The 27,624-nt window shown below is 43.3% G+C and overlaps 1 protein-coding gene across 1 annotated transcript in view; it reads left to right on the forward strand.

Moving 5' to 3' along the window:
* The first annotated feature begins 9,332 nt into the window (after window positions 1-9,332).
* Window positions 9,333-27,624, forward strand: part of LOC121876353 (organic cation transporter protein-like) — a 24,505-nt gene continuing 6,213 nt past the window's right edge. The window contains exons 1-8 of the mRNA XM_042381423.1: window positions 9,333-9,498; window positions 17,232-17,544; window positions 18,083-18,218; window positions 18,780-18,963; window positions 20,763-20,866; window positions 21,335-21,489; window positions 21,950-22,118; window positions 23,398-23,533. Of these exons, the coding sequence (XP_042237357.1) occupies window positions 17,358-17,544; window positions 18,083-18,218; window positions 18,780-18,963; window positions 20,763-20,866; window positions 21,335-21,489; window positions 21,950-22,118; window positions 23,398-23,533 (1,071 nt within the window). The 5' untranslated portion in view covers window positions 9,333-9,498; window positions 17,232-17,357. The remainder of the gene's footprint in view (window positions 9,499-17,231; window positions 17,545-18,082; window positions 18,219-18,779; window positions 18,964-20,762; window positions 20,867-21,334; window positions 21,490-21,949; window positions 22,119-23,397; window positions 23,534-27,624) is intronic.

Here is a 27,624-nt window from a genome sequence, read left to right on the forward strand (position 1 = left end):
TTGAAAGGAAATATCTTGTATGCATCGGTGTGAACTTAATACACCTCGTATTCTCGTGGAACGTATACCCACGACATGTACAGTGATCAGAGAATCTTATGTCTGTGTTCAAGTAGTGCAATGTGTGAGAGGAGGATCCCTGATTACAGTTTTAAGTGAAGTGGATATGTCCTCGGTGATGTCCAGTGTAACTCTAATGGGAGGGTGTTCGTGAATTACATCAATAACCATAATATCACTGTATACGACACAGACAAAGTGACACATCTGATGGGGGGCAGACTAGATTATGTGATTGGGTATAACCTAGTAGACAGTAATGTCAAGGCTAAGGTCATCTCAGACCACCTAGTCAGTGAACATTATGCAATAATTACTGAGTACACTATTGCTGATGTCAAGTGTGAACCCCCATCCTAAGCTCAGAATTAACATCCCAGATAATCTTAAACTGCACTTCAAGGCCTACATCCACAGATGGTATGCTGGATATACACCTGGGTCAGTGGATGAATTTTGCTGTGATCTTGTAAATGTCATTACCACATATTATACCACCTGGGTTAAGTCAAGGAGGAAGGGGGGCAGTACTAAACCACCTCTGTGGACACATGACCCCATCCTCACCAAAGAAGGAGAGAATGTAAAACAGCTTGCCAACACTTATAAGCAAAATAAAACTAGTGATAACCTCTTGGCATTTCCTCAAAGCTAACAGAGTTTCGTGAACTCAAAGGTCAGGTGAGAAACACCTATTGGGAACAATTCTTACAGGGGATTAATAGAACAACCACTCTAGCAGAAGTGTGGAACAAAATTAGAGCCATTATCAAGTCACCCACCACAGTCCAGCTTCATCACAGCCCTGCAGAATATGCTGACATGCTATTAGACCAATGGTCTAGTGTGTCACAAATCACTTCCCTGCCTCCTGACATACAGCAATATTTTAACACCACATACATCAATAGGGGTTTCAATATTGAAATAGCCTGTTCCTCACCAGACCTTACCGACCAGTTTCCTATAACGCACCACGAACTAACAACAGCACTAATGAAAGGTGAGTCATCCTCCCCTGGTGAGGATGGCATAACCTATAACACCCTGAGATTGTTGAATGAGATCCCTAACCATCCACTGCTTGACCTGTATCAAATGAGCCTCACACAGGGTATTCTGCCTAAGACATGGACTCATGGAAACATAGTTCCAATCCCTAAAGCTAATTCTCCAAACTTCAGGCCAATTTCACTCACATCCTGTATGTGTAAAGTCCTTGAAAGAGTTGTTCTAAACCGTCTCATGTTTCAAGTCAAAGACAAACTCGCCCCTAATCTGTACGGGTTCATGCCCGGGCATAGCACACAGACATGCTTTGCAGAATATCTTGTTCACTCAAAAGATAAGACACAAACAGCCTTCATAGACCTTAAATCAGCCTTTGATGTAGCTAGAGACATTATACTTGAGCAACTAGCTAATTTAGGCATCCAAGGTAACCTCCTGACATGGATAAAGGGTTATCTGTCCAACAGGTATGCCAGTGTTCTGTTTAGGGGAGTTAAAAGTACCAGAATGAGATCATTTGAGCTTGGCACGCCTCAGGGAGGAGTGTTAAGTCCTATGCACAAGCTTATTGCTGACATTCCAGTTCAGCCAAACGAAGCCGTAATATGCTATGCTGATGATATCTGCATTCTGACACAAACCAAACTCAGGCTCCAAGCCTTGCTGGATGTATTTGCTCGGAGAACTGTTGAATGTGGTCTCATAATATCTGTTGACAAGACGAGGGTCCTCAATCCTCGTCCTGCTCACCCTCTGCCTCTTGACTATAACATTAACAGCACGCCCTTGGAACTATGTAGCTCCTATAAATATCTTAAAATTTGTGTGAATAATGCAAACTTTGTCAGCAACCTTCGTGACAAACTAATGCAGCGCATTAAACCCCTCAGAACCCTTATTGACAAGGGCTATGGAATTAACATCACCTATGCTCGTACTTTCTATCTTCACTTCTTTCGTTCTGTAGTTGACTATCATGCTCTCCATCTTGTGACTATTCCGCCTAAACAACTCGACAGCCTTGCGGTAGTGCAAAATGAAGCCATGCGCATCATTCTAGGTTGCCCAAAATCAACCAGAATTGTAAACATGAGGAAAGAGCTCTGACTGCCCTCCCTATCTGAGAGGATAGTTCTACTTAATACCATGTTTTGTGTCAAAGTTTTGAAGAACAATGGTTCTCAAACTACGGCTCAAACTGAGTTGATGTTCTATCTAAGTAATCCCGACCATCTCGCCAACCTTCCACAAAAGACTCTCTTTGGGGCGTGGTTTCATAAAAGTGTTGCAGATCTCTTGAAACTGAATGTCCCAATCACCCCAGACGAACCTATTAATGCCATTCCTCCTTGGCTGGATATATCAGTTCCTATTAATTACACTCCTGTTGGTAGAAAGCAAATGTTAAACACCGATGTGGTGAGATGTGTCACACTAGAAACTATTAACAGACACATAGAGAGTATTAAATCAAGTGAATGTTATGCTTTTACTGATGGTTCTGTGCAGACAAACACAGGTAGAACAGGCTGTGCAATTGTAATATATAAAGAAAGAGAGATGATAGTGTTAAACAAGCAAAGGCTGAACATCTGGGCCAGCACAACACAAACTGAACTAACTGGAATCTACTTAGCTACAGACTGCCTTAAAGAAAATGGAGGTGGGGTGATATTCTGTGACTCTCAAAGTGCTTTGAAATCAATGAACAGCCCGTCAGGTTCTATGTCTAAAGTTGTATGTGATATTAAAAGAAATGTGATAACTGCCAATGAGAACAACTCTCGTATCGAATTTGTGTGGATTCCGTCCCATGATGGAATCAGGTATCATGACCGAGCTGATAGACTGGCCAATGAGGCATGTAAGAAAGAAAATGTTGACCGTGACCTTGGCCTGTCCAATGCTGTACTTAAAAACAATCAAGTCAGAATCATGAACTCTGATCTAGAAGAACTGAGAACTGCAGAGAGACCTGGCAGTTGTAGCATTGGTAAATATGACAAATTTTGTAACAAGAGGTCTATGTTTGTCTTTGATACCCCCAAAATGTTCTACACTACGGACGGTATACACAAACACTTGTTATCTTGAAAATAGATTCTTATTCTCGTACGGGAGATATACAGAGGAACAATAGACAGAGGGTCTTCCACACCATAAGGACTTAGTTAGGACTAGCGATCTCCACTCTCTGTATCACTCCGCGCTGGCATGTACAGATGCCAGCATTCACAAGCTGAATACATAATATGTAAATATGATAATTCACATACATAACATGGTGCATAATAAATGGAAATATTACATAAGATTGATACATGTTCTGTAATACATTACTATACATAATTAATAGAGTAATATAAGAATACACAGCTTAAGGTACTACTTCGTGTCCATATTATACACCTCCCTCCCCCCTATACGCTCATAGTTTCATCTTGAGCGGACCTTTTGTTTCTGAGTCACTCGGACCTGCGGAGTACCGGGGCAGAAACACAAGGTGGGGATGGATTTACTGTAAAGACATCAACATTAGGGGACTCAACTGGGGAAGGGTCAACACTAGGCAGCTCCACAGGTCGGAGGAAACGACGGTTCCTCCACCATACTCTACCACCAGGAAGACGCACTTGGTAGTCCCTGGACCGGCCAATACCCATGACAACCCCAACCTTGTCCCAGCGGTGAGATACCGGATCTTGAATCCTGACCTGCTGGCCGATACTCAACCTGGGAAGGGGGCGGGCATGACAGTCGTACCGAGCAGCGACATCTGCGGCTCGTTCTGCTGCACGGCGGTCACATTCTTCAGTCTTGGCTTGCCATTCTTGAGAAAAAGACTTCGGGTGGGCAGGAACACAAGACCTGAGATGATGTCCATATAGAACCTGGGCTGGGGAGCGTCGGGTGAAGTTCGGGGTGTTGCGTAACTCTAACAAACCTCGATCGAAATCCTCGCAGTCGATATTTCCTGAGGGTGACACCTTAAGGATCAGGTGTTTAACAGTCTTGACTGCGGCTTCAGCGTGTCCATTTGCCTGGGGGTAGTGGGGCGAGGTCACGACATGACGGACTCCCCAACGGTCCATGAAGTCCCGGAACTCGTGGCTGGTGAACTGGGGTCCTCCATCAGTCCTGAGGCGGAGGGGAACACCAACTTCTCTGAAGTAATGCCTGAAATTCCGGATGGTAGCAGTAGCCGTTGTATCACTACCACAGGGGATGACAACAGGCCATTCAGACAATCGGTCGGCAATGACGAGGAAGGACTTCCCTGCCACTGCAAAGAAGTCGGCCGACACAGACTCGAAGGGTCTTCAAGGGTTATCGTCGCACATTAAAGGTTCCTCTTGCTGGCTGGGTTGCAGAATCTGGCATGGCTCACAGGCACGGACGGTACTTGCAATGTCCGCATCGATTCCGGGCCAAAAGACAGTCTGCTTCGCCCGTCGCTTGGTGGCTTCCACTCCTCGATGGCTGTTGTGAAGGCGGGTCAAGGTACGGCGGCGTAGGGCAGCAGAAATGACTACTCGTGGACCATACAAGACGAGGTCTCCGTCACAATAGAGGTCCTCGCGTATCTTCCAGTACGGGAGAAGCGATTCATGAAGGTCGTATCGGTTAGATGGAAATCCCTGAGACACACAGTCGACGAGCCGGATGTAGGAAGGGTCGGCCCGGGCTGCGGTGCGGAGATCTTCAAGGGTCTTGTCTGCATCCGGTGCTGTAGACTCTTCTGATGTGTAGACGGCCTTCATTGAGACTACTGACTTGAGGGATGCGGCAGTTGTAGAACACAACATCTCGTCCTCTGGGGTGGGGCGACTGACAGGGGCGCGGGACAGGGCATCCGGGATGCACAGCAGCTTACCCGCACGCCACACAGCCGTGAAGAGATAAGGCTAGAGCTTCTCTTTCAAACGTTGAAGGCGAGGATTCTCTACTGCATCCAAGGAGTAGTGATTGATAATAGGTACAAGAGGGCGATGATCCGTGAAGAGGGTGAAGTGCTGAAGTCCTATCAGGTAGAAGCGGCACTTCGCCATCGCCCAGACAACAGCCAACATCTCCAGCTCAATCGTGGCATATCGGGTCTCGGCGTCCGTCAGGAACCGGGATCCACACTGAATTAAGCGGAGTTGTCCACCGCCATGGTCCTGCAGAAGGGCGTAACCAACGCCGTAGAGTCTGGAGACGTCAGTCTGGACGACGGTGGGTAGGACTGGGTCGTAACAGGCGAGGACAGGTGGACTTAAGAGGGCCTGCTTGACTCGCTGGAAGGCCTCTTGATGATCTGGGGTCCACAGGAATGTCCTCCTGGGGCTCAGCAGGGGGCGTAACGGCTGGGCTGCGGCAGAGATGTCAGGTGAGAATTCAGCCAGCTGATTGACCAGACCCAAAAAAGAACGGAGGTCTGTCAGGTTGGCAGGGGTTGGAAAATCCCTGATTCCACTTAATTTATCCGGGTCCGCTGCGACACCTGATGTTGAGAAAGTGTCCCCACAGAAGTTCACTGATGGTGCGGCGACTACAAACTTGTCAGCGTTGAGGGTAATCCCGTACTTTCGACATCTGGTGAGAACTTCATATATTCGGGAGAGGTGGGCACAGTAGTCTTCGTCATGGAGTAAAATATCATCAACCACCTTGACACAATTCGTGACTCCTTGAAGGGCCGTGTCACCACGTTGACAGAATGCGTCGCCCGTAGCGGCAAATCCCATGGGGCCTCTGCAATACTGATATCTTCCATATGGTGTGATGAATGTAGTCAAATGCTGGTCTTCTTCGGCCAACTCGATCTGCCACATAAGGCGTCCATCGTTGTAAAAATCTTCGCCTTCGGGTCCACATTTCAAACAGCTGCGAAGGGTGTGGGTGAAGGGTGGGCTGGACGGGAAACTTGCTGGCTAAGTTTTGACAGATCGGTGGTGATCCGTACTCCACCAAGAGGTTTGGCGACGGGGACGAGAGGGTGGCACCAAGGTGAAGGTTCGTCTCCGGCCGGCTTGATGATTCCCTGAGCAACCATAGGGTCAAGCTCTTGTCTAACTAGCTCCTTGTAGGCGTGAGGAATCAAACGAGGGGTGTGGATGGCAAAAGGTGTGGCACTATCCTTAAGATGAATCTTCATAGGTGAACCCACCATCGGCTTGAGTGGTGTGGATCCCAAAGATTTCTTCGTAACCAACACGTCAGCAAACTCCTTGAGAAGGTAAGCTCTTGCATCAAAAGGGGACGTGTTAGTAGAGATAGGGAGTTCCTTCAACCTGTTGACATAGGTGACCTTCAAACTAGGTTTGGGGAATTCCTTGGAAATAATGCCCAACTCTTGACAATGGCCATATGATAAAAGCGGAGACGGGATCCCATCATGAACATCAATCCGGGCTGAGCAAGACTGCCTACCAAAGGTAAGAGTAGCCCAGAAAGATCCCAAAGCTGGAGCCATCTTGGAACCATCAACTGTCAGTTTCGTTGTCTGAGGAGGGGGCTGTAGGTTGCTCCGAGGGTATTCCCAAACTTGCTAAGTGTTGTGGACCAATTACTGAGACGTCAGCACCGGTGTCAGGTAACATCTGAAGATTGGATGACAAATTACCGTGAGAAATGACGACACTGGTGTGCTGGGGCGTCGTGTCTGTGGAACAATGTACACGACGGCAGAAACGACTGGACACAGCGTCTTGATGCTTGCCAGAAGGAGAGGGCGCACCAGCACTACCTGAGGATGACTTCTTGGATCCTTGGTGGTGTCCTTTCTGTGTCTTCTTACGACAACATTTGTCATAATGGCCCACACGACCACAAAGTCTGCACTGAACTTTGCTAGCAGGGCACTTGACTGTGTAAGCCCAGTGACCCTGGCGGTCGCAACTTCTGCACAAGCTTTGAGCAGCTGGGCACTGGGAGGCATTATGCTGTCTCGCGCAGCTGTTACACAAAGCTGCTGCTGAAGGTGTAGCTGGAGGGTGAGGGGTGGGGTTACCTTGCTGCTTCTTACCCTTTCTGTAGGAAGACACCGCCCTCACCTGGTCAGGTTGTGAGCATAAAGCTGAAGTCGCACACCTGGCGGCCTCGTACGCTCGACATTTTGTAACAACATCTTGAAGGGAGGAAGTGGGGTCAAGTTAAATGAGACGCTGAACTACCTCTTCATCTCGAATACCCGTTAAAATGATTGTCTTGAGTTGTGTCTCTTCACATACTTGAGAATTTCCAGGACAAACATCAAGACAGAAGACCAAAACATTTCCTCCACACAAGAAAACAACACACACAATCAAGCCGACCAAGCACTGAGAAACCATGGCCCAACCCAACACGCACCTGATGCTTGACCTGACGCTAACCTGACTCTGTCCTGCCGCTTCCTAGCCGCGTCTAGGCGAGTTGCTGCTGCCTGCAACTTATACTCCCTCACGCAAGCGGTGTTTAGCCACTGCACCTATTCTCTCCTCCTAAAATTCACTTCAATCCTCCCTTTATCCTTCCCCTGAACCTCCTTCCCCCCTGTTATCATGATCGTGATAGTGGCTAACGTGAAAACCTTAAGGATTCATATTACGCTCAAACGTCCACAAAACCTTCCGAGTCCCCCAGTGGAAACGTCCCCCGTTTTCTCTGTTTCCCCGTCTTTGTCTTAAGGGAACTTTGAATATAATCCGCGGATTTCGTAGCAGACGCTGTGTGTTGGGACCTGTTGCCATCCAACCCTTTGTAATCAATTTAATTTTGCTTTTGATAGCTGAGTCAGAGCATTGTTAGTGAAGATAATAGTAGGGAATGAAACTGAGTTCATAGTCTCAGTTTCAACGTCAGAGTGTACAGTAAATTAATTCATCGAAATAGAAGAAGGTGGACTCCCTGACCTATTTTGAGTGGGTGCCGCGGGCATTTCTGCCGTTACTAAGTGCCCGTCCCTTCATCCATACAGGTATGCCATTCCACTGTGTTGTAATTCGCCCTTCTTTAAGTGATTTGACCCAATTAATAGTTGATTGTGCAAGTGTTACAGTAACGTAGTTGATATGCTCTGAGGGAAGTCATATTTACGTCTTTAACGTCCCCTGAAACGTGATGTTGTTTTCTACCGTTAGTGAGTGCCCGTCCCTTCATCCATACAGGTCCCTAACGCAGCCTAGGCCGTGTCTGTAGCGTGGATGTTGTATCCACTATGTCTGGGGAGATGTCCGAGGTCCAGTAGGATCAGTTACCTTCGTGAGATCCGGCCGTCAGACACTTCAGACTACCTATGGCCCCCATAGCTGGCTCGTCTGGCCCTAACGCTCGGCCGGCGAGGTGACCCCGGATCACCAAGCCACACACCACTACCAGCCCCCATCATTGGTGGATGAGTGTCGAACTCAGTAGGGCTATTTGTGTGGTGGAGTTAATCCACTGGGATCTCCAGAGTTCGTCGGAAAGTACTCCATGGTGGCTGGACCCCATGGCTGTTGCTTGAGTATCACTCCTGACGACTGAGTGTTGTAATGGCAGTTGCCCTGGTCTTTATGGTGCTAAGTGACTATAAGAGTTATGTGTTATTGAGTATGTCCACCCAGTAGTGGTGTGAGTGTTATTGAGTATGTCCACCCAGTAGTGGTGTGAGTATGTTGAGCCTGAGGGCCTAGTACTAGATTTCGTCTGTTGGTACATATAAATTCTTTCTCCTAATTTCATATTAATGTTTAAATAAATTTTTTATTTGTATATTGTGTCTATTATTTACCTACAGTATTTACTGTTATTTCTTCCCTATTGCTTGATACTATCATTACATCTACCCACGAGCCTCCTTTCGTCACGCTACCAATGGTAATAAGTATGAGAGTAAAAGGAATTGTTACTGACACACAGGCCCTTATAAAATGGTGGCAGTTCAGGCCCTCATAAATGGTGGCAGTTCAGGCCCTCATAAATGGTGGCAGTTCAGGCCCTCATAAATGGTGGCAGTTCAGGCCCTCATAAATGGTGGCAGTTCAGGCCCTCATAAATGGTGGCAGCTCAGGCCCTCATACTGTCACTAGTATTTTATGTATGTATGTATGTACAACAAACCTACTTCCTAGTGTATGTGACTGTGCATGTTAACTGATATAATATATTGTTGGGATTCATCCTTACTGTATTTTCATACATCTGGCTGTGAAGATATTAACTCCAGTACGACAAGTTTAGCTTGATAGATTCGGGGGTTCAGGACAGCTGGGTGAGGTGCAACAGTGTTGCTGGAAGAGTTGAATCATCTGTGCATTAATAGTAGTGTCGGTTTTTTTTGTCATCAAGAACTGATACAGAAGGAGTCAACTGATTACAGTGTGAACTCTGGTCCGGGCTGACAAGGATTACTTATAAAGACAAATCTAAGTTGTCTTATTGGACTAGAAATACGGAAGGAGGAAGAGAAGCAGTCTTAGATACGTATGCTCACGCTTTCAGTCTCTCCTTATCCCTCAGAGCTTTGTATTTGTTGACGACTAATGCATTAATTACTCTACAGTACAATAATCGCTTCCAGAACTTAGGAGCATCAAATCTTACAGTCGCTCACCTCTCCAGTGTCCGATACACACACATACACACACACAGTGCGTCCACATTGCAAAAAAAAATTGTACCGTTAACTTTCTATACGACGGCCTCTAGCTGCTGGTTAGTCCATCAACAATGAAAACTTATGAGATACAAATTACTGGTAGTAGGTAGTAGGCAGCTACCAAACAGGGAGGTACTACCGCCAGGGAAGATACTGGAAGCATAATGTGCTGTCTAATGGTAGACCCTGCTGCAATATGGCATCACGAAAATTGTGACCAAGTCTCAGGTGCTGAGCTGACTTTCTACCTCATTTACACACAATTGCAGGATCTCGATTGTTTCTCGTAAGGTTGACAACACAATATACATAGGGCTATATTGTTTCTCACTTTTGATCCTTTTTCATTTTTGTATTTATGGTTCCTCTAAGTTTCTAATGGAGTCACGTCCTGGAATAGCCATTTGCGGCAACATTAGCGAGGAGGAGGGAAGGCGCTGAGAACTGGTTGTGAGCTGTCGTGAGGAAGAGGGAATAATGAGAAGAAAGTAAAGCATCTCTCTCTCTCTCTCTCTCTCTCTCAAGGGCTATGGAATTAACATCACCTATGCTCGTACTTTCTATCTTCACTTCATTCGTTCTGTAGTTGACTATCATGCTCTCCATCTTGTGACTATTCCGCCTAAACAACTCAACAGCCTTGAGGTAGTGCAAAATGAAGCCATGGGCATCATTCTAGGATGCCCAAAATCAACCAGAATTGTAAACATGAGGAAAGAGCTCAGGCTGCCTCCCTATCTGAGAGGATAGCTCTACTTAATACCATGTTTTGTGTCAAAGTTTTGAAGAACAATGGTCCCCAAATTACAGCTCAAAATGAGTTGATGTTCTATCTAAGTAATCCCGACCATCTCGCTAACCTTCCACAAAAGATTCTCTTTGGGGCGTGGCTTCATAAAAGTGTTGCAGATCTCTTGAAACTGAATGTCCCAATCACCCCAGACGAACCTATTAATGCCATTCCTCCTTGGCTGGATATATCAGTTCCTATTAATTACACTCCTGTTGGTAGAAAGCAAATGTTAAACACCGATGTAGCAATCAAGTTGAAGAGGAAGAATTTTTTCCCATCACGCCTTGCTGGAACTGCTACAAATATACCCACTTAGCCACGGACTGCCCGAACAAAAACACAAAATACTGCTCCGAATGCGGGGAGGAGGGACATACATTCCGGGAATGCAAAAGCAGTGTAACTCCTAGGTGCCTGAACTGCCAAGGGGACCACAGAACACTGGCAGCACGCTGTCCAGCAAGGAAAGCGATTGTAAAGGAAAGGAGGAAAATTGAAAAGGAAAGAGCACAGGAAAAGCAAAACAGGACCTACTCGGCTGTAACCAAATTAACAAAGGAAACAACTAAAGTTCCTTGAAAAGGTAGCCTCACAACCCCCAGCTCAACCTATAGTGCTCAACCTGGGAAGTCAACTATCGGTTAAAATCATGACGGCAATAATACACGCCCACCTCTTGAATATTGCCAAACCAGGATGCTTTGCTAAAAGGGTAAAGGAAATGTTTGCGGCAAATAACCTCCCAGACATGGAATTCCCCAACGACGTCCCCTCATCAGAAATCTTCAACCTGATCTATAAACCAGCGGAAACCACCAGTCAGGCGCAAGTCACCCAATCACAAGCCACTACCGACAAACCCCCCCAATCAGAAAGTAGCGAAGAGGGAATGGAAGAAGATGAAGAGGAGCAGGAACCCATTTCACAACATGAAACTGTTATACAACCTGAACAAGCGTTCGTATATAGCACCCCTAAAAAGACCAAAATGGGAATTGTGGCACCACCACCGTCACCAAGAAAAATGACTGAGAATCAGGACCTCGGCGAGGAAACCGGTATCAGGTTTTACACCTGCTCAGCCCCCCAAATACTCTCAACCGAGAGACTACTGGCGGAGATAAGGGAGGGAAGAGTAAAATATACAGTACATATACAGATACGAATATGGAAGATCACCACATAGAAACACTAATAAAGAGAGGAAGAATCCTGACCAAATATAATAGAATAGAAAAGGTGGAGCAATCCAAATACAGGAAAATTCGCCTCGACCTGCACACGGAGAGGAGGTCTTCAGGAGAACATCGTTCATCCAAAATGCCGCAAACAAGCTCGAGACATCACCATTCATAATCAACAGACTTAAAGTAATTCAACATAATGTCCTGGCCTGGACACATACAAGAGCTCACGAATTATACAACATATATCGTACCCTAGACCCAGACGTCATCATACTAAATTCTCATGGCAGGGATAATTCAAATAAAATCAAGATATTTAATTACACAGTATACCAAAAAAACAGCCAAAATCCTTTACAAGATGGAGTTGCCATAGCAATTAAATGAAGCATAAAACATAAAATCCATGATACATTCCAAGAAAACTTTCTGGCAATAGAAATTAACAGCACAACGGGCCCAATCATAATTGGCACCTGCTACCTCCCTCCAAGACGACCAATTTTTCCAATAGCAGACATGCACAGATTGATGAGGAGGAACATACCTGCATACTTTCTGGGTGATCTCAACGCATACTAGGACACCATACCAACAACGCAGTTCTGGCAGAAAATAAAGCACTTAATGGGAACCTCAAGCACACGAGTCAAACTATATAATAAATAGTAATCAAGTCAAATTAATAGAACCAACCGAACAAAAACCGGAATTTAGATCTTTCTGGAGTAAGATTTTTCAAATCACCAACGAAGAAAACTTAAACTTTTGCATGACCACAGAGAGGGAAGTATCCAACAATATGTCGCAAATAACCCATATTTGGCAACCGAGACCCACGATCGACCTGAATACACTGGATGACATGTCCCCACTAAACAAACCAATCACGGTGGACGAAATAGTAAGAACAATCATTAGCTTTAAGAACAAGGCTCCTGGAGTCAGCAAAATAAATAAACTCCCCAATTCCTCCTTTGGCTAAAATTCCTCCCCTTGGATTTGAAATTCCTCCCCTGGGAGCCAAGTGCCTCCCATTTGAGAATCACTGCTTTAAAGCATACACTTGAACACTATAATATTGAATGCAACACTGTCAAAGACTTCAGGCCACCTGGCTTATTGTATCATGAACTTTGTAATTACTACATTGAATCGGGGATGCTTGAGGACATTCTTGCTGTTTATCCCAAATTTGCTAGCCCACACTGATTAGTCTTCAATTAGAGTATGACGTCCAATGTATATGAACCACTGTCCTGCATGGCAGTGAACAGTGACATCAACCCACATGACTCTGACCTATATATACTGTTTATGAATATGATCTATTCCTTTGTGTATGATCCTCTGTCCTGCATGGCAGTGAGAAGTGATACCACCCTCAGTGTCAAGATCTGACTGAATTACTCAGAATAGGCAAACTGTACTCCAAGCTTTGTCAATAAATTTGTTAAAATAAAAAAAAATAAAAAATCTATCTGTGCATAACTTGTTTCTCCTTCCTTGCCCCTGCACGTAATTCTCTACCCCATATCATTATCAACTACCCCTCTTACCACCCACAACCCCTCTCACTACCCACCACCTCCTCTCACCACCCACCACCGTCTCCCACCACCCACCACCCCCTCTTACCACCCACCACCTCCTCTCACCACCCACCACCGTCTCTCACCACCCACCACCGTCTCCCACCACCGTTTCCCACCACTCACCACCGTCTCCCACCATCCACCACCCCCCTCACCACCCCCACACTCCCACTAACACACACACCTGTACTTTCATCTCTGCTTTATACCTGACGTGGTGGTTAACATGACGAAACTCACCGCCGGTTGTGTGCTCACCTAACATCTATATACCTTACTCTGCCGTGTACTGTCTCCATATTTAACCAATAAACTTTAAAATTATCGAGGAATTGAGTTACTTGATGACTCGTGTCATTTCCTTAGATGTGCTAGATCGTATGTGTTACACCCCATTTATTCATGGTGTCGACACAATACTCCCTCATATCGTTCCTGATGTCTTTTTACAAAACTCACTGGGTTACACCAACCCAAACTGTAACTATTACTTTCCTGACTCCCCCGAGTTTTGTTCTGGTCTCCTACTACCTCATTCCTTCTCCTTGATTACCCATAACATCAGCAGTATTCCCCTTCATCTAGATACCTTTTTAGATCAGTGTTTATCTTCTATTGCCCACAAATTTGATGTACTTGGATTCTGTGAGACCAAACTCACTAACGATATTGACCATTTGTATAACATTCCTAATTATAATAGACACTGCGTCAACACGTCACGACACAGTGGTGGTGTCGCCCTATATGTTGATATCAAGTATAACACTTCTGTAAGAGATGATTTAAAGGTTCAGGAGAAGTGTTTTCATTGAATTACGTAACGACACACGAAATATCCTAGTAGGAGTAATCTACAGAAGACCCCACACTAATGTAAGGAATTTTCTTGGTAAATTTTCTGAGCTTATCACTATCATAAGTTCAGAGAGGAAACATTGCTACATTACAGGAGATTTCAACCTTGATCTATTAAAATTAGAAACTGACACCTCAGTATTAGACCTTCTTGCTACCTGTCATTCTAAACTCTTCTTCAACACTATAACCAAACCCACTAGAGCAGGGGTTCCCCAACCTGGGGTCGCAGTTACTCTTGCAAGTGGAATTATTTATAACAATATCTCAGATCACTTCCCAGTTTTTGCCGTGTATAAAACAGCCACAAGACCTGAAAGGTCTTGTAGAGTCTCAATCCAATACAGAGACTACTGCACCGACAATATGCTCCTTTTTGAAAACAACCAAATGAATGCTAACTGGGATCTTGTCTATGCCTCCGACAACCCTAACGTGAACAGCTGTAACTTCTCTTGCATCTTCAATGCTTGCTTTGATGAATGCTTCCCGCTCAAGACTAAGTCAGTGAAAATAAGATAATGATAAAGGAAAAACACGAACTCCAAAGGAAATTTGCAAAAAGATCCATAACTTTCGATGATGCTTACCGAAGTATCAGAAATAGAGTAACTCAAGCAGTTAGAAACGCCAGACGTAACTATTACACAAATAAGCTCCAGTCAGCATCAGGCGACAGTAAGAAAACCTGGAATGTCACAAATTCTATTCAGAACAGGAACACTCAGCCTTCGGCCCCCCACTCAGCTTTTATGATAAATGATTCAGTTGTAACGGAGCCCTCCCCCATTGCCAACCACTTCAATGAATATTTTATTAATGTTGGCAAAAATCTTGCAGAGATCATCCCAGATCACCATGAGGAATTTAGAGCCTACCTGCAAAACAGACAGCAAAATGAACTGTTCTTATCCCCTGTCACAGCAGATGAATTACTGGCCATCATAAAAATGTCCAAAGATGCAGCAGCAGGCGAAGACAATATACCATTGAGCATTATTAAGAAAGTAGCCCATTTATTACTACCTGTTCTTCTACACATTTGTCACTCCTCCTTCACTAGTGGTGTCTTTCCGGATAAATTGAAAATTGTTTAAGTTTACCCAGCATATAAAAAATCTGGGGACAAAGGTCTCTTAAAGAATTACCTCCCCATATCAGTCCTCCCAGCCTTGAGTAAGATACTGGAAAAGCTAGCATGTAATAGACTAAATGCATTCTGCAATGCCAATAACATCTTTACAGACTCCCAGTTTGGATTTAGAGCTAGAAGGTTGACTGAGAGTGCTCTGCTATCCTTTACTAATGACATCTTAAATTCCTTTGATGACAGTTAGTTCACAGTCGGTATATTCTTGGACCTCTCTAAAGCCTTCGATACTGTCAACCATACCATCCTCCTTTCAAAACTTGAACAATACGGCATTAGGGGCCTGTCCCACAATTGGTTTACCTCATATCTGTCCAACAGGATGCAGTATGTTTGCTATAATAATCACCAATCTGACTCCTCGCCAATCTTGTATGGAGTCCCCCAAGGTTCCATTCTCGGTCCAGTACTGTTTTTGTTGTACATAAACGACATAGTCCACGCCAGCTCACTCATAAAATACAACTTATTTGCAGACGATAGTAATCTCTATGCCAGCAACTCAGACCTCCATTCCTTGATGAGAACTATGAACACTGAATTAACTAAAGTCGGGACCTGGGTAATACGTAATAAACTGACCCTAAATCTTGAGAAAACCCACTACACGATCTTTCACAGAAGAAAAAACTTACCTCCAGACTTGAACCCCCTGTACCTTGGTAATATAGTCCTCAAACGCGAACAAAATACTAAATTCCTCGGAGTTATTGTTGATGAGAAACTTAACTGGAGAAACCACATACAAGCCATTCACAGTAAAGTCAATAAACAGTGAGGTATCATGTATCACACTCGACAGTCACTCACTCTCACAGCAATGAAAGAAATCTATCATGATCTTGTTTACCAACACCTGATACACTGTCACACACTATGGGGGGCCTCTGGCTCTTCAAAAACACAATCTCTGGTTACTGCACAAAAGAGAGTTGTACGGACAATGACCTACTTGAAAAAAAAATCACACAAACGAAAAATTTGCTATATTGAAAATGTTAAAATTCGAAGATATTAACACCTACTGCTGTGCCCTCTTTGTTTACAAATCTATCAATCACTTGCTTGACAATAATTATTTCCAGTTCCGGAATAATCAGATACAACTTAAGGCACCCAGAGCTACTAAGACCACCCCCCATGCGCTCCTCTCAGTCCCAGACCTCCATAAAATATCACGGTGTGGTGTGGAGCAACTTACCCCCACACATCCCAGCAAAGACTACGCTCCCTTCCTTTAAATCATCTCTAGAAAAGTATCTACTGTCGAAGTATTAATATTTCTTGTAACACCTACTATATTTACAGTACCTGCTTTTATTGTACCATCAAAACCGTTTTATCGGAAATTATCATGTAAATAGATAAGTAATTACCATTGCAATAAACATATTTGCTTACTAGTCATAATCCTGACAGCTCTGTCCTCTTGTTCAACCTTATTACTGTACAACCCATGTTGTACTGCTCCCCAATTCTACTTATGTTTTTCAATTCCACTGTAATTTAAGTATAAAAAAATAAAAATAAAAAATTAAAAATTAAATAAATAAATAAATAAATATTGAGATGAGATGTTCTTATAACCACCATGCTATTGTACTATTCCAGATGATACTAAATGTTATATAATACTTCCTTGAGATAAATGTACTGTATAGTATATATCAGGTGCCTAAAAGAGAGCTCAGGTTCTCAACTGGCTCAACCATGTTAATATTGTTATTATTGTTGACTCTGTATCTGTGTTTTTCTGGATAAATAAACTGTTTCAATTCAATTCAATTCAGGTATTTCCTACAGTAACATCACAAAAAGATTTAGTCTAACCAGTGGTACAGGCTGCTAGGTGACCTTCATACACAACAGTGGTACAGGCATGACAGGTTATTGGTACTGTATCAAACAAGGATGCAGATGGTTATTGGGGATCTATAAAATGAAAAAAAGTTACAACTCTTGATCCAATTTTCAGAAACCACAAGAGAGGAGGGGCGGCGAGAACGGCAAAGGGCGAGGAGGCGGTGAAAACGTCAGGAGGCGAGAGCGGCAGGAGGAGAGGTGTCACAGGATATAAGACCGCCAGGAGACGAAGGATAATATGGAAGAAGAAAGAGAAGAGAAGGAGACTGAGGTGCAGAATAATGAAGAGGAAGTTAAGAAGCAACAGGAGGATGTGCTAAAGACAGATGATGACCTGGGAAACGTGAAGACTTTCGAAGACTTGCTTCAGGTGGTGGGGACGAGAGGCCGCTGGAATCTACTCCTCTTCCTCGTGTGTGCTTATGGTTAGTATTCCTTCCAATGCTGGCAGAAGACAGATGAACGTATGCTTGGCACAACTTTCATTAATATTTACATAAGTTGAAGGGTGAGGAGGTTGGTGTAATGGCAGTGCAGGTGATATTCATAGCTCAAGCTTGCGATGGTATTATTGTTTGTTTGTGTGTGACTTCATATTTTGGGTAGAGCAAGAAGCATTGAAAGGTTATTGGAGGAAGGAGAGAGGAGTATGGAAGCTGCAGAAATGGAGGAGGAGGCAACAGGTGGTGAGCGAGCTGACCGTCTGCCTGTTGTTCATCTATAAGTTAATGAGCAAAAATTTCTTAGATGGATGTACTAAAGAATAGAAGAGGTATTAGTAACATTGTACGTGGCTTAGATTTTTGTGTGTGAGTGTGTGTGTGTTCAGACTCGTAAATTCAAAGCATTTATGGACAGAATAATGCGTGTGTTTACTGTTTCGGGTTCACAAGCACAAATTTATGGGTACATGGAGCAGCATAAGAGGAGGCAGTACACAAAACAGTCATCTCTCTCTTGCAGCCACATACGTGCCGGCACACCAAACACTGTCTTACCAGTTCTTGGGTGCCACACCGGACTATTGGTGCCACATAGCGCCACTGGTGGAGGCCAACTGGACCCAAGAACAGGTCCTCAACTTTGCCATCCCAACCAAGTTAGTTCAGAACTTATACTCGTTAACCCATGTTGTCATATTTATTTGTAGTGTTTTGAGTGATCTCTCTGTTATTATTGTCCACAACTGTTCATCTAAGTTACCGTTGCTTATATTTTCATAACAGTATATTACTTTACTTTAAGTTTTTCAGTACTGATGCCACTGGTATTTCAGAGAGTTGGTATTTGTGTTGCATTAGCCAGCCCATTGTCCACCTCTCCCACTTTAGGTTCAGGATCACATTTCCGTTACAGTTACTGTTCTTTACATGTTTACAAATTACATTGTAAGGTTTGCCAAACAAGTTCTCCTAAACATCAAGAAGACAAAAGGTTTAGAGTCACACAAGTTGTTGCTTTTTGCCAGCTGCCTGTTTCAAACATATTTTAGCCTCTCAGATTCGGAGTCTACCCTCTAAATTGGCTAATTTTCAACAAAAATGTCAGATAGTTATTTTAGGTTGATAACAAAGATGATATTTATAAAATAAGAATCCTATACACGATTCTATCCAGATAAAGGTGATATTTCATCTGAATGTGTTTTATCACCAAAAAGCAAGGAAACGGGCAAATTCGAGCACTGCCTGCAGTACAACTACACCTACAGTAAGGTGGCAGCATTGGGATATGAGGGAGCTGTGAATGCTGGTTTAGTACCACTGCCAAACAACACTCCAATGGTATCTTGTGCCTCCAGGGATTTCAACCTCACTCAGTATGAATCAACTTTGACAATAGAGGTAAGGATGCTAACTATGGTCTACCTGTGTGTGCCATCTGTAGTATGTGAACAAAATCTTAAGTTTGTATACTGCATACACTACCTTCTCATAAAAATCCACCTCACTTACAAATATTCATACCAGAAGAATGGCGTACATCCATGCTCGTTCAATGACACATGGCGCTAGGCCTCTATGATTAACTAACCTAACCTCGCTCAAGGTACAATTTAGAGAATCGTAATAGCATACCAATGTCTCAGCTGTGAGGTAGATGTGGCAACAGCTCAGGATATGTGATTAGGAGGTTCAGGATGCATGAGTGAGAGGTTCAGGATGTGTGAGTGGGAGGTTCAGGATGTGAGTGGGAGGTTCAGGATGTGAGTGGGAGGTTCAGGATGTGAATTGGAGGTTCAGGATGTGTGAGTGAGAGGTTCAGGATATGAGTGAGAGGTTCAGGATGTGAGTGAGAGGTTCAGGATGCGAGTGGGAGGTTCAGGATGTGAATGGGAGGTTCAGGATGTGTGAGTGGGAGGTTCAGGATGTGAGTGAGAGGTTCAGGATGTGAGTGAGAGGTTCAGGATGTGAGTGGGAGGTTCAGGATGTGTGAGTGAGAGGTTCAGGATGAGAGTGGGAGGTTCAGGATGTGTGAGTGAGAGGTTCAGGAAGTGAGTGGGAGGTTCAAGATGTGAGTGGGAGATTCAGGAAGTGAGTGGGAGGTTCAGGATGTGAGTGGGAGGTTCAGGATGTGAGTGGGAGGTTCAGGATGTGAGTGGGAGGTTCAGGAGGTGAGTGGGAGGTTCAGAATGTGTGTGGAAGGTTCAGGATGCACGAGTGAGAGATTCAAGGATGTCAACGACAGGAGAGGGATATGAAGAAAGAACAATTAAAGTGAAGGACACAGCAGCTGAGAGAGGAGATGGATCTACACAATTAATTCAGATGGTGCAGGGAACAGTGGCGTCAAAATGAATTAACACATGTTTACTATGTTTTAGGTAAGGGATTTTAAGACTGGGTCACATTAAGTTTTAGAAGAGGATTGATTCAACCATTTTTCTGTATTAAAGTAAGAGAATTTGATAAAAAAACTACATTAGGCAAAATAATCGGATATATTAATTGTTGAGTACACGTATTCATGTCAAGTTAATTAAGTTTCCTCCTCACAGCTATCAGGCATGACTGCAATCCATTATCTGATCTGGTGACTAGCGAGAGAAAAGTCACTGTAAAGACAAACATGGTGCAAAAGAGAAAAATGAAATGCTACTTTTTTCCTTGTGTGCCTTTGTTATGAGTCATACTTACTCCTTTTAGCACCAAGCAAGTATAAACAATACACGACCCGGCCATCACTTACCCGGTACACTTTTTTTTTTATAGAATATTCTTAATCTGTGGTAATAAAATATTGCCTTTTTGAACACTTCTATAAATTAATTAAAAATGCACTATCATTAACCACTACATCAACCATAAAGGATCCATTCACCATAAATATGTAGTCACCCAAAAAACTATCTATACAAAACTGTGTTGAAAAGATATGACACAACAGATGAAGGATTTTGGCAACCCTACAGAGACAACAGGAGTCACAGTGTTCATTCTGGAATTCATCGATCACCCCAAGTAGAGATAGTTTTTTGAATGGCTGTATCTGTATATTGAACATTTTTCTTTGTTCTTGATAAAATTTCAGCGTCTAGAAACTTATTTCGTTTTCATTAACTCCCTCGTCGCTCTGTGCCTGTGTGGTGACTGTGGTGCTACTTGTGGTGATTGTGATGCCCCTGACGTTCGTGGGTTAACAGTGGGACCTGGTGTGTGAGCGTCGGGTACTGTATTCTACCACCCAGGCAGCAGTACAGGTCGGCAAATTAGTTGGTTATCTCTTCCACGGCTTCCTCCTCGACAGGTAAGTTATCCAAGAAGTTCTCAGGTCGGTTATCCAGGAAGTTCTCAGGTAAATTATCCAGGAAGTTCTCAGGTAAATTATCCAGGAAGTTCCCAGGTAAATTATCCAGGAAGTTCTCAGGTAGATTATCCACGAAGTTCTCTAAGAAGTTATTAGGTATATTACCCAGGCAGTCAGCAGCAGTTCAGTAAAGTACCGTAAATTATAAAATGCTCAGTTAACTAGACCATCATGTACCAGTATCTGTAGATGTTAATCCTTGGTACAATACTGTACCTAACTATTGTATTATTTAGTATATCAAGAATTGGTCACAGCTGCGTGTGAGGTTGGTCATTTATTGGGAACATTCCCACTGTAGTCATTCATGAAAGGCGGTCATTAGCCTGACTACCACAAACAAAACTGCAACTTATACTGTACAGTACAGTACTGTATATGGTACTTATTGGAGTGTGCGTGTGGTAGGTACGGTCGACGGCCCGTGGTGTTATGGTCAGCACTGTTCACTGTTGTGGCGGGCTTCCTGGCTGCCAGCTCTCCCAACGTGGAACTCTACATCTGTCTGTTGATTGTCATTTTATGCATGACATCCGGCTGTTACCTGGGCTGCTTTATCCTCCGTGAGTTGACAAGAATGTTGGTAGTGAAAGATCCTGTAGTGTAGCTGTTCATCTGTTGCTCTTCAGCATAAACAAAACTCTATCTATTGTTTTGTCCTAATCCCTACTAAGAGATATTGTTTAATTATTATATTCTTATTTATTTTTATATTTTTTGCTTTTACTCTAATTTTATCCTATTCACCACTGGTCGGGTAGTCCTTCATTTATGTTACACACTGTTGGCGAGTATTGGGCATGTACTGAATGTACTGTACCTGAGTAAAAGATGTATCAGTGCTAGTGAAGTCTGGTCATGTAACCTTCTCTGGCGTGTTATTTGTTGATATAATTACAGCACTGCTATACGCTGTATTTGACTATCTTTATATTAACTGCACAACTATACCGCATGTACTGTACCATTATCCTCTACAATGGAACACTCTCTGTGAGCTGTTTTCTGTCCTGGTGGGGGCAGAGATGGAGACATGCTCGACGAAGGAGCGCTCTATGGTGGGGACGCTCTTCGTGGTGCCATGGGCGCTAGGCTACATGGTGGTGCCGGGCATCGCCTATCTAGTGAGAAGGTGGCGGGAACTTCAGGCAGTTGTCACCGTCCCCGCCCTCGTCTTCATCGCCCACTATTGGTGAGTTCTAAATTCATCAAATGACTCCGTGACTCAAAACCTTTTCAATGAGTCATGTTATGACTTTAGGGGCTCGAGTTGTTGACTACCGAGTGAGTCATAAGACTTTGGAGTTGTATCATGTAAGACTTTAAATGATGGGAAGTCCTGTATGACCTTTAAAAGAGCTGTCAAGATCTTTAATAGAAGAAAATACTGTACATGGCAACTATACACCCGAATTATCTACGTGTGCTGTTTAAAACATGACATATATTTCTATTTTCTAAACGCTTGATGATTTAAGCATGATCAATCTAACAAATGTACTGCCCTCTGGCGACATCATAATGAAAACCGGTAGCAAGCTTTTTTTTTTTTTTTTTTAATAAATTCGCCACTTATCAGCTTACTAGCCATTTAGGTGGTTGGTGTATCAGGTGTTAGTACAGGAGGAAACTGAAGTACCTGTAGGAAACCTGTGATGTGTGGTAGTGAGGGTCACACTGGATAACACCCTTCTCACATGTGTCCGGGAAGAGGCTCGAACCCTTGACATATTGGTGAGAGATACACGTTACTGCTATACCACCAACACTAGCTACTAGGAAGTGGGGAGAGTGTAGGAGGAGGAAGTGAGGGGAAGTGTGGAGAGTGAGGAGAGTGTGGAGGTGAGAGAGTGTGGAGAGTGAGGGTGGGAGGTGAGGGAGAGAGTGTGGGGAGGGAGGTGAGGAGTGTGGAGGGGAGGTGTGGAGGAGAGTGAGAGTGTGGGGGGAGAGTGAGGTGTGGGGAGAGTGGGGGAGAGTGTGGGGGAGGGTGAGGGTGTGGAGGGAGGGGGTGAGGAGGTGTGGAGGTGGGGGAGGTGTGGAGGGAGGGGGAGGTGAGGGGAGGTGGGGAGGTGTGGAGGGGGAGGTGTGGGGCGGGGGAAGTGAGGAGGTGGGGAGAGTGAGGAGGTGTGGAGGGAGAGTGAGGAGGTGTGGAGGGAGGATGAGGGGGGAGGTGTGGGAGAGTGAGGTGTGGGGGAGAGTGAGGAGGTGTGGAGGTGAGGTGTGGAGAGAGAGTGGGGTGTGGGGCAGGGGGGTGGGGGTGTGGAGGTGAGGGGATGGATCGGCAGCTTGTGCATTCTCTCTTGACACGTTTTGATGAACCCGACACAGAATCCTAACACTATCCATAAACAAGCTGGAACGTACCATCATAGTTAGTGTTGTCTCTCAAATCTCACTCATCTATCAATGAATTACCATTTTTATCTTGGTGATTTCCTGTTAACCTCCGTTGCTTCCTTCTCCTCCTACAGGTTGCTGCCAGTCCTCGCTGGCTCATTATGCGAGGTCAATAACACTCAAGGTCTTCCACTGGGCTTCAAAATCAACCGCAAGACCCTGCCCCCTGACCACGTCCTTTTGGCTGCCATGAAGAAGATAAGAAGTTTGGTAGGTGTTGTCTGTCCCGGTCTGCTCTTCTTGCTGTAATGTTGGTGGTACAGCGGTAACACACACGTTTCTCACCGCTTGGAGCCAAATTCTGGAACAGGGTGGCAATATCGACAATACAGTATATATACCTAGATTTTGCCAAGGCTTTTGACAGTGTACCCCATGATAAGCTGAGAATTAAACTGAAAGGGCAGGATTCAGGGAAGTGTCCTAGCGTGGATCAGAGACTTTTTGCATGATCACAAGCAGTGTGTGGTGATTAATGGCATGAAACATCATGTGTATCCATGACAAGCAGGGTACCACAAGGCAGTGTATTGAGCCAGTTATTGTTTGTTTGTTTCATAAATGACATGCCAGAAGCTATACACACTTCCATACAAATGGTTGTGGACGATGCCTAGTTATTTAGGGAAATTAAGAACATGACAGATTGTGAAGAGTTACAGAAAGATCTCTGTGAGCTTCAAGAATGGTCGAAAAATGACTGTTAAGATTCAATGTGACTAAGTGTAAGAGGATGCACCTGAGTCATACCAACGTTAAGAGTATCACATCTCCCAATGGGACGAAGAAACTGCATTAATAGAGACTGAATGTGAAAAGGACCTGGGTGTGTATGTTGACAATGAACTGAAGTTCTCAGGCCATTGTGAGAAGAAGGTGAATCAAGCAACTAAATTATTTGGTCTTATAAGGTCGTTCAGATATCTAGACAGTCCGTCCCTTGTAACGATCTTCAAGAGTGAGGTGCTTCCCTGCCTGGAGTACTATTACCCCGTCTGGTCCCTGAGATATGCTAAGGACTGTCAGTTGATTGAAAATGTCCAAAGGAGTGCCACCAGACTGGTGCCTGCACCTCGACACCTCAGCTATCCAGAGAGATTAGAGCGCCTGCAACTGCCTAGCTTATACTACAGATGGGCGAGGGGTGACCTAATTGAAGCGTATAAACATCTCAAAGGGCACTACTCAGTTGTGTGTCCTTACCTGGAGCTGGCAGGCGGCTTCCCCACAAGGGATCACAGCTCACGGTTGAAGCCACAAGTCCGGAAAACTGTGAGGGCAAACTTTTTTGGAGTGAGAATTGTGAACACTTGGATCAACCTGCCAGAGAGTGTTGTGAAGGCATTGAGTGTGAGCTGTTTCAAGACCGGACTTGACCAACACTGGAGCAGGTTCGGGTACATTCAGGACCCAGTGCGCCGCAGTACTTGCCAACAGTGCGTAACAGAGACGTGACCGACTGCCTAAGCAGCTAACGAGCCGATCAGTGCCGAAAAGGATAAAAGTAATAAGTAAAAGTATTATGTCAAGTGTTGGAGTCCAGCTTGGTCCGGACACATGTGAGTACATAAGAACATAAGAAATAAGAAAATAAGGAGTCTGCAATAGGCCGGTTGGCCTGTGCATGGCAGCTCCTGTCGAGAGTTACTACCACTCTCTATCATCCATGAATCTATCCAGCCTCCTTTTGAAACTTTCCAGCTTTCCAGCATACTACAAAGTTGCTAAGCTTTTCCACTCGTCCACCACCTATTTGTAAACCAGTTCCTTCCTATCCCTCCTAAACCTAAACTTATCAACTAAATCCGTTGTTTATCTGCTCGGATATTATAAGAACTTTATCTATATCTATATGTCATCCGGTGTCACTCTCACTACCAAACATGGCAGGTTTCCCGGACAGCCGGACAGGTAGTAAGCTGATAAGTGGTGGGGAAATAAATGTCAACCCTGATAGGAGCCAATATTAACATATTAGAAGTAGAATTTCTTGAAAGGACTTACATAGAATACTGACTGTATATAAATTTCCAGGGGCAAACCTAAGAACTCGATGTCCTCATCACTGGACATTTAGGGACATCAACTCAGATCAGAAGATAGACTCACCTGAAATGATAAGGCACATTCCTATTTTACTGAATATTATAGTGGGATAATAACAACATTGTAAAAGTTGGTCACCTGTCTAACTATACAACCTGGAAAGAAGCATCAATAATTATAGCAACAAGACCTGATAGTTTTCACAAGGTACAGTACTTTAATGGGACCACTGTACCAGGATTTACAAGACTGGGACTCAAGGGTCCTAAGCTATCTTTTCAAGCTTCTGTGCACATTTTTATAGCTCCACTCACAAATTTAAGTTCAGACTAAAAAATCTTCACTGAACCTACAAATCCCTTTACATACTCCTCTAACCATACAGTACAACATGTTGTATTCACATAAAACCTCAGTGTTTGTGCTCAGTGAAGTTTGTTTATTTTTAAAGTTCATGAGCTAAAACAAATATCTTCAGTTAATAAAAAAAAATATTCTAGCACTATCTGTCAATCAAAGTACCACCTTGCCTCTTTCCAACCGCGGTCAGTCCCAACCTCCCCCACCCCCATCAATCCTCCCTTCAATAGATGTTGGGTGAAAATTTAGATTTTAACATTTTGTATTAAATACCTCAGATTAAAGTTAGGATAATATAATTGACATTGCTGGATTCCTTGTAAGACCAGGAATATTTTGAATATAAACGTTATATATTTTGCCAAAAGATAACATACTTACTCAGATTAAACATTTTATCTAAAAATTTTATGTCTAATGCAAAATATATGATGTTTATATTCAAAATGATCACGAAATTGTAAAATTCCAGCAATGAAAATTATATTCTGGCCGGGTAATTTGTATGAATTTTATGAGCTAAAATAAAAATCTTCAGTTAATAAAAAAAATTTTCACACGTAACAGATGGTCGGCCCCCCCACCCCCCCACCAACGTTCCTACTAGATAAATGTAGGGAATACCAGACTGTTTACCTTTTTAGTAATAAATAATAAATCAGACTAAAGTTAGGATAATATAATTGACATTGCTGGATTCCTTGTACCAGAATATTTGAATATAAATATCATATATTTTGCACAAAAGATAACATATTTACTCAAGAGTAAACATTATATCTAAAATTTGTATGTCTAATGCAAAATCTATGATGTTTATATTCAAAATGATCATCAAATTGTAAGAATTCCAGCAATGTAAATTATATTCTGCCGGATAATTTGTATGAATTTTATGAGCTAAATTAAAAAATTATACTTCACAGAATGAGAATCACAGAATGGGAAATGGGGACTGTAATATGAGGGTTGACATATATATATATATATATATATATATATATATATATATATATATATATATATATATATATATATATATATATATATATATATATATATATATATATATATATATATATATTGTGTGTTATATATATATATATATATATATATATACAGTCACCTCACATTACGCTGTCCCATGATCAGCTGTTCACCGTTAAGCGTGCCCTGCCGGCTCAACATGCTCATCGTCGTGAATCCATTAGGAGGCGGCTAAGCCGCCATTTTGATCCAAACCTCCCGCCATCCGCCATGTTGTGTAAGAGGCGCGAAAAATGGTGCGCACAAGGTCGCCATAGTCATCAAAACATTACCAGTTCTTCACCCGCCACCCACTACAGCCGCCCGTCAGTGATAGTGATAATTATAGTGAGGATATGGACTTATATGAACTTTGGGGTTTGACAAAGAGGCCCTGCAAGCCTCTGGTGGATAGTGATACAATTGATACAAGTGGTACAGGTGAGGGCCAATAATCTGCCCTCTGCCTCGGAACCAACGCCCATCCCGTGTGCCCAGCCATCTTTTCTACTAATGTAAGTGTTAAAAACCTAATATTATTGATATTTCTCTTAATTATTAATTGTGTGTGCATGCCATCATAAAGTTAAGATAATATTTTTACTACAAATAGTTGTGTTGGTCAAAAGTGGAGTTTGGGGATCGGCCTGGACTCCATTTCAATTAATCCCATATGTTATGTTGTTCACTTTCTGCGTTCCTCACTTTCATGGTGCCCTCCGGTTACATTAACAGCGTAATGTGGACCCAACTGTATATATTTCTATATATATAATAGATAATAGATAATAGATTATATATATATATATATATATATATATATATATATATATATATATATATATATATATATATATATATATATACAG

Source organism: Homarus americanus, unplaced genomic scaffold (genome assembly GCF_018991925.1).
Source record: "Homarus americanus isolate GMGI-L3 unplaced genomic scaffold, GMGI_Hamer_2.0 scaffold34921, whole genome shotgun sequence".
Lineage (NCBI taxonomy): Eukaryota > Metazoa > Arthropoda > Malacostraca > Decapoda > Nephropidae > Homarus > Homarus americanus.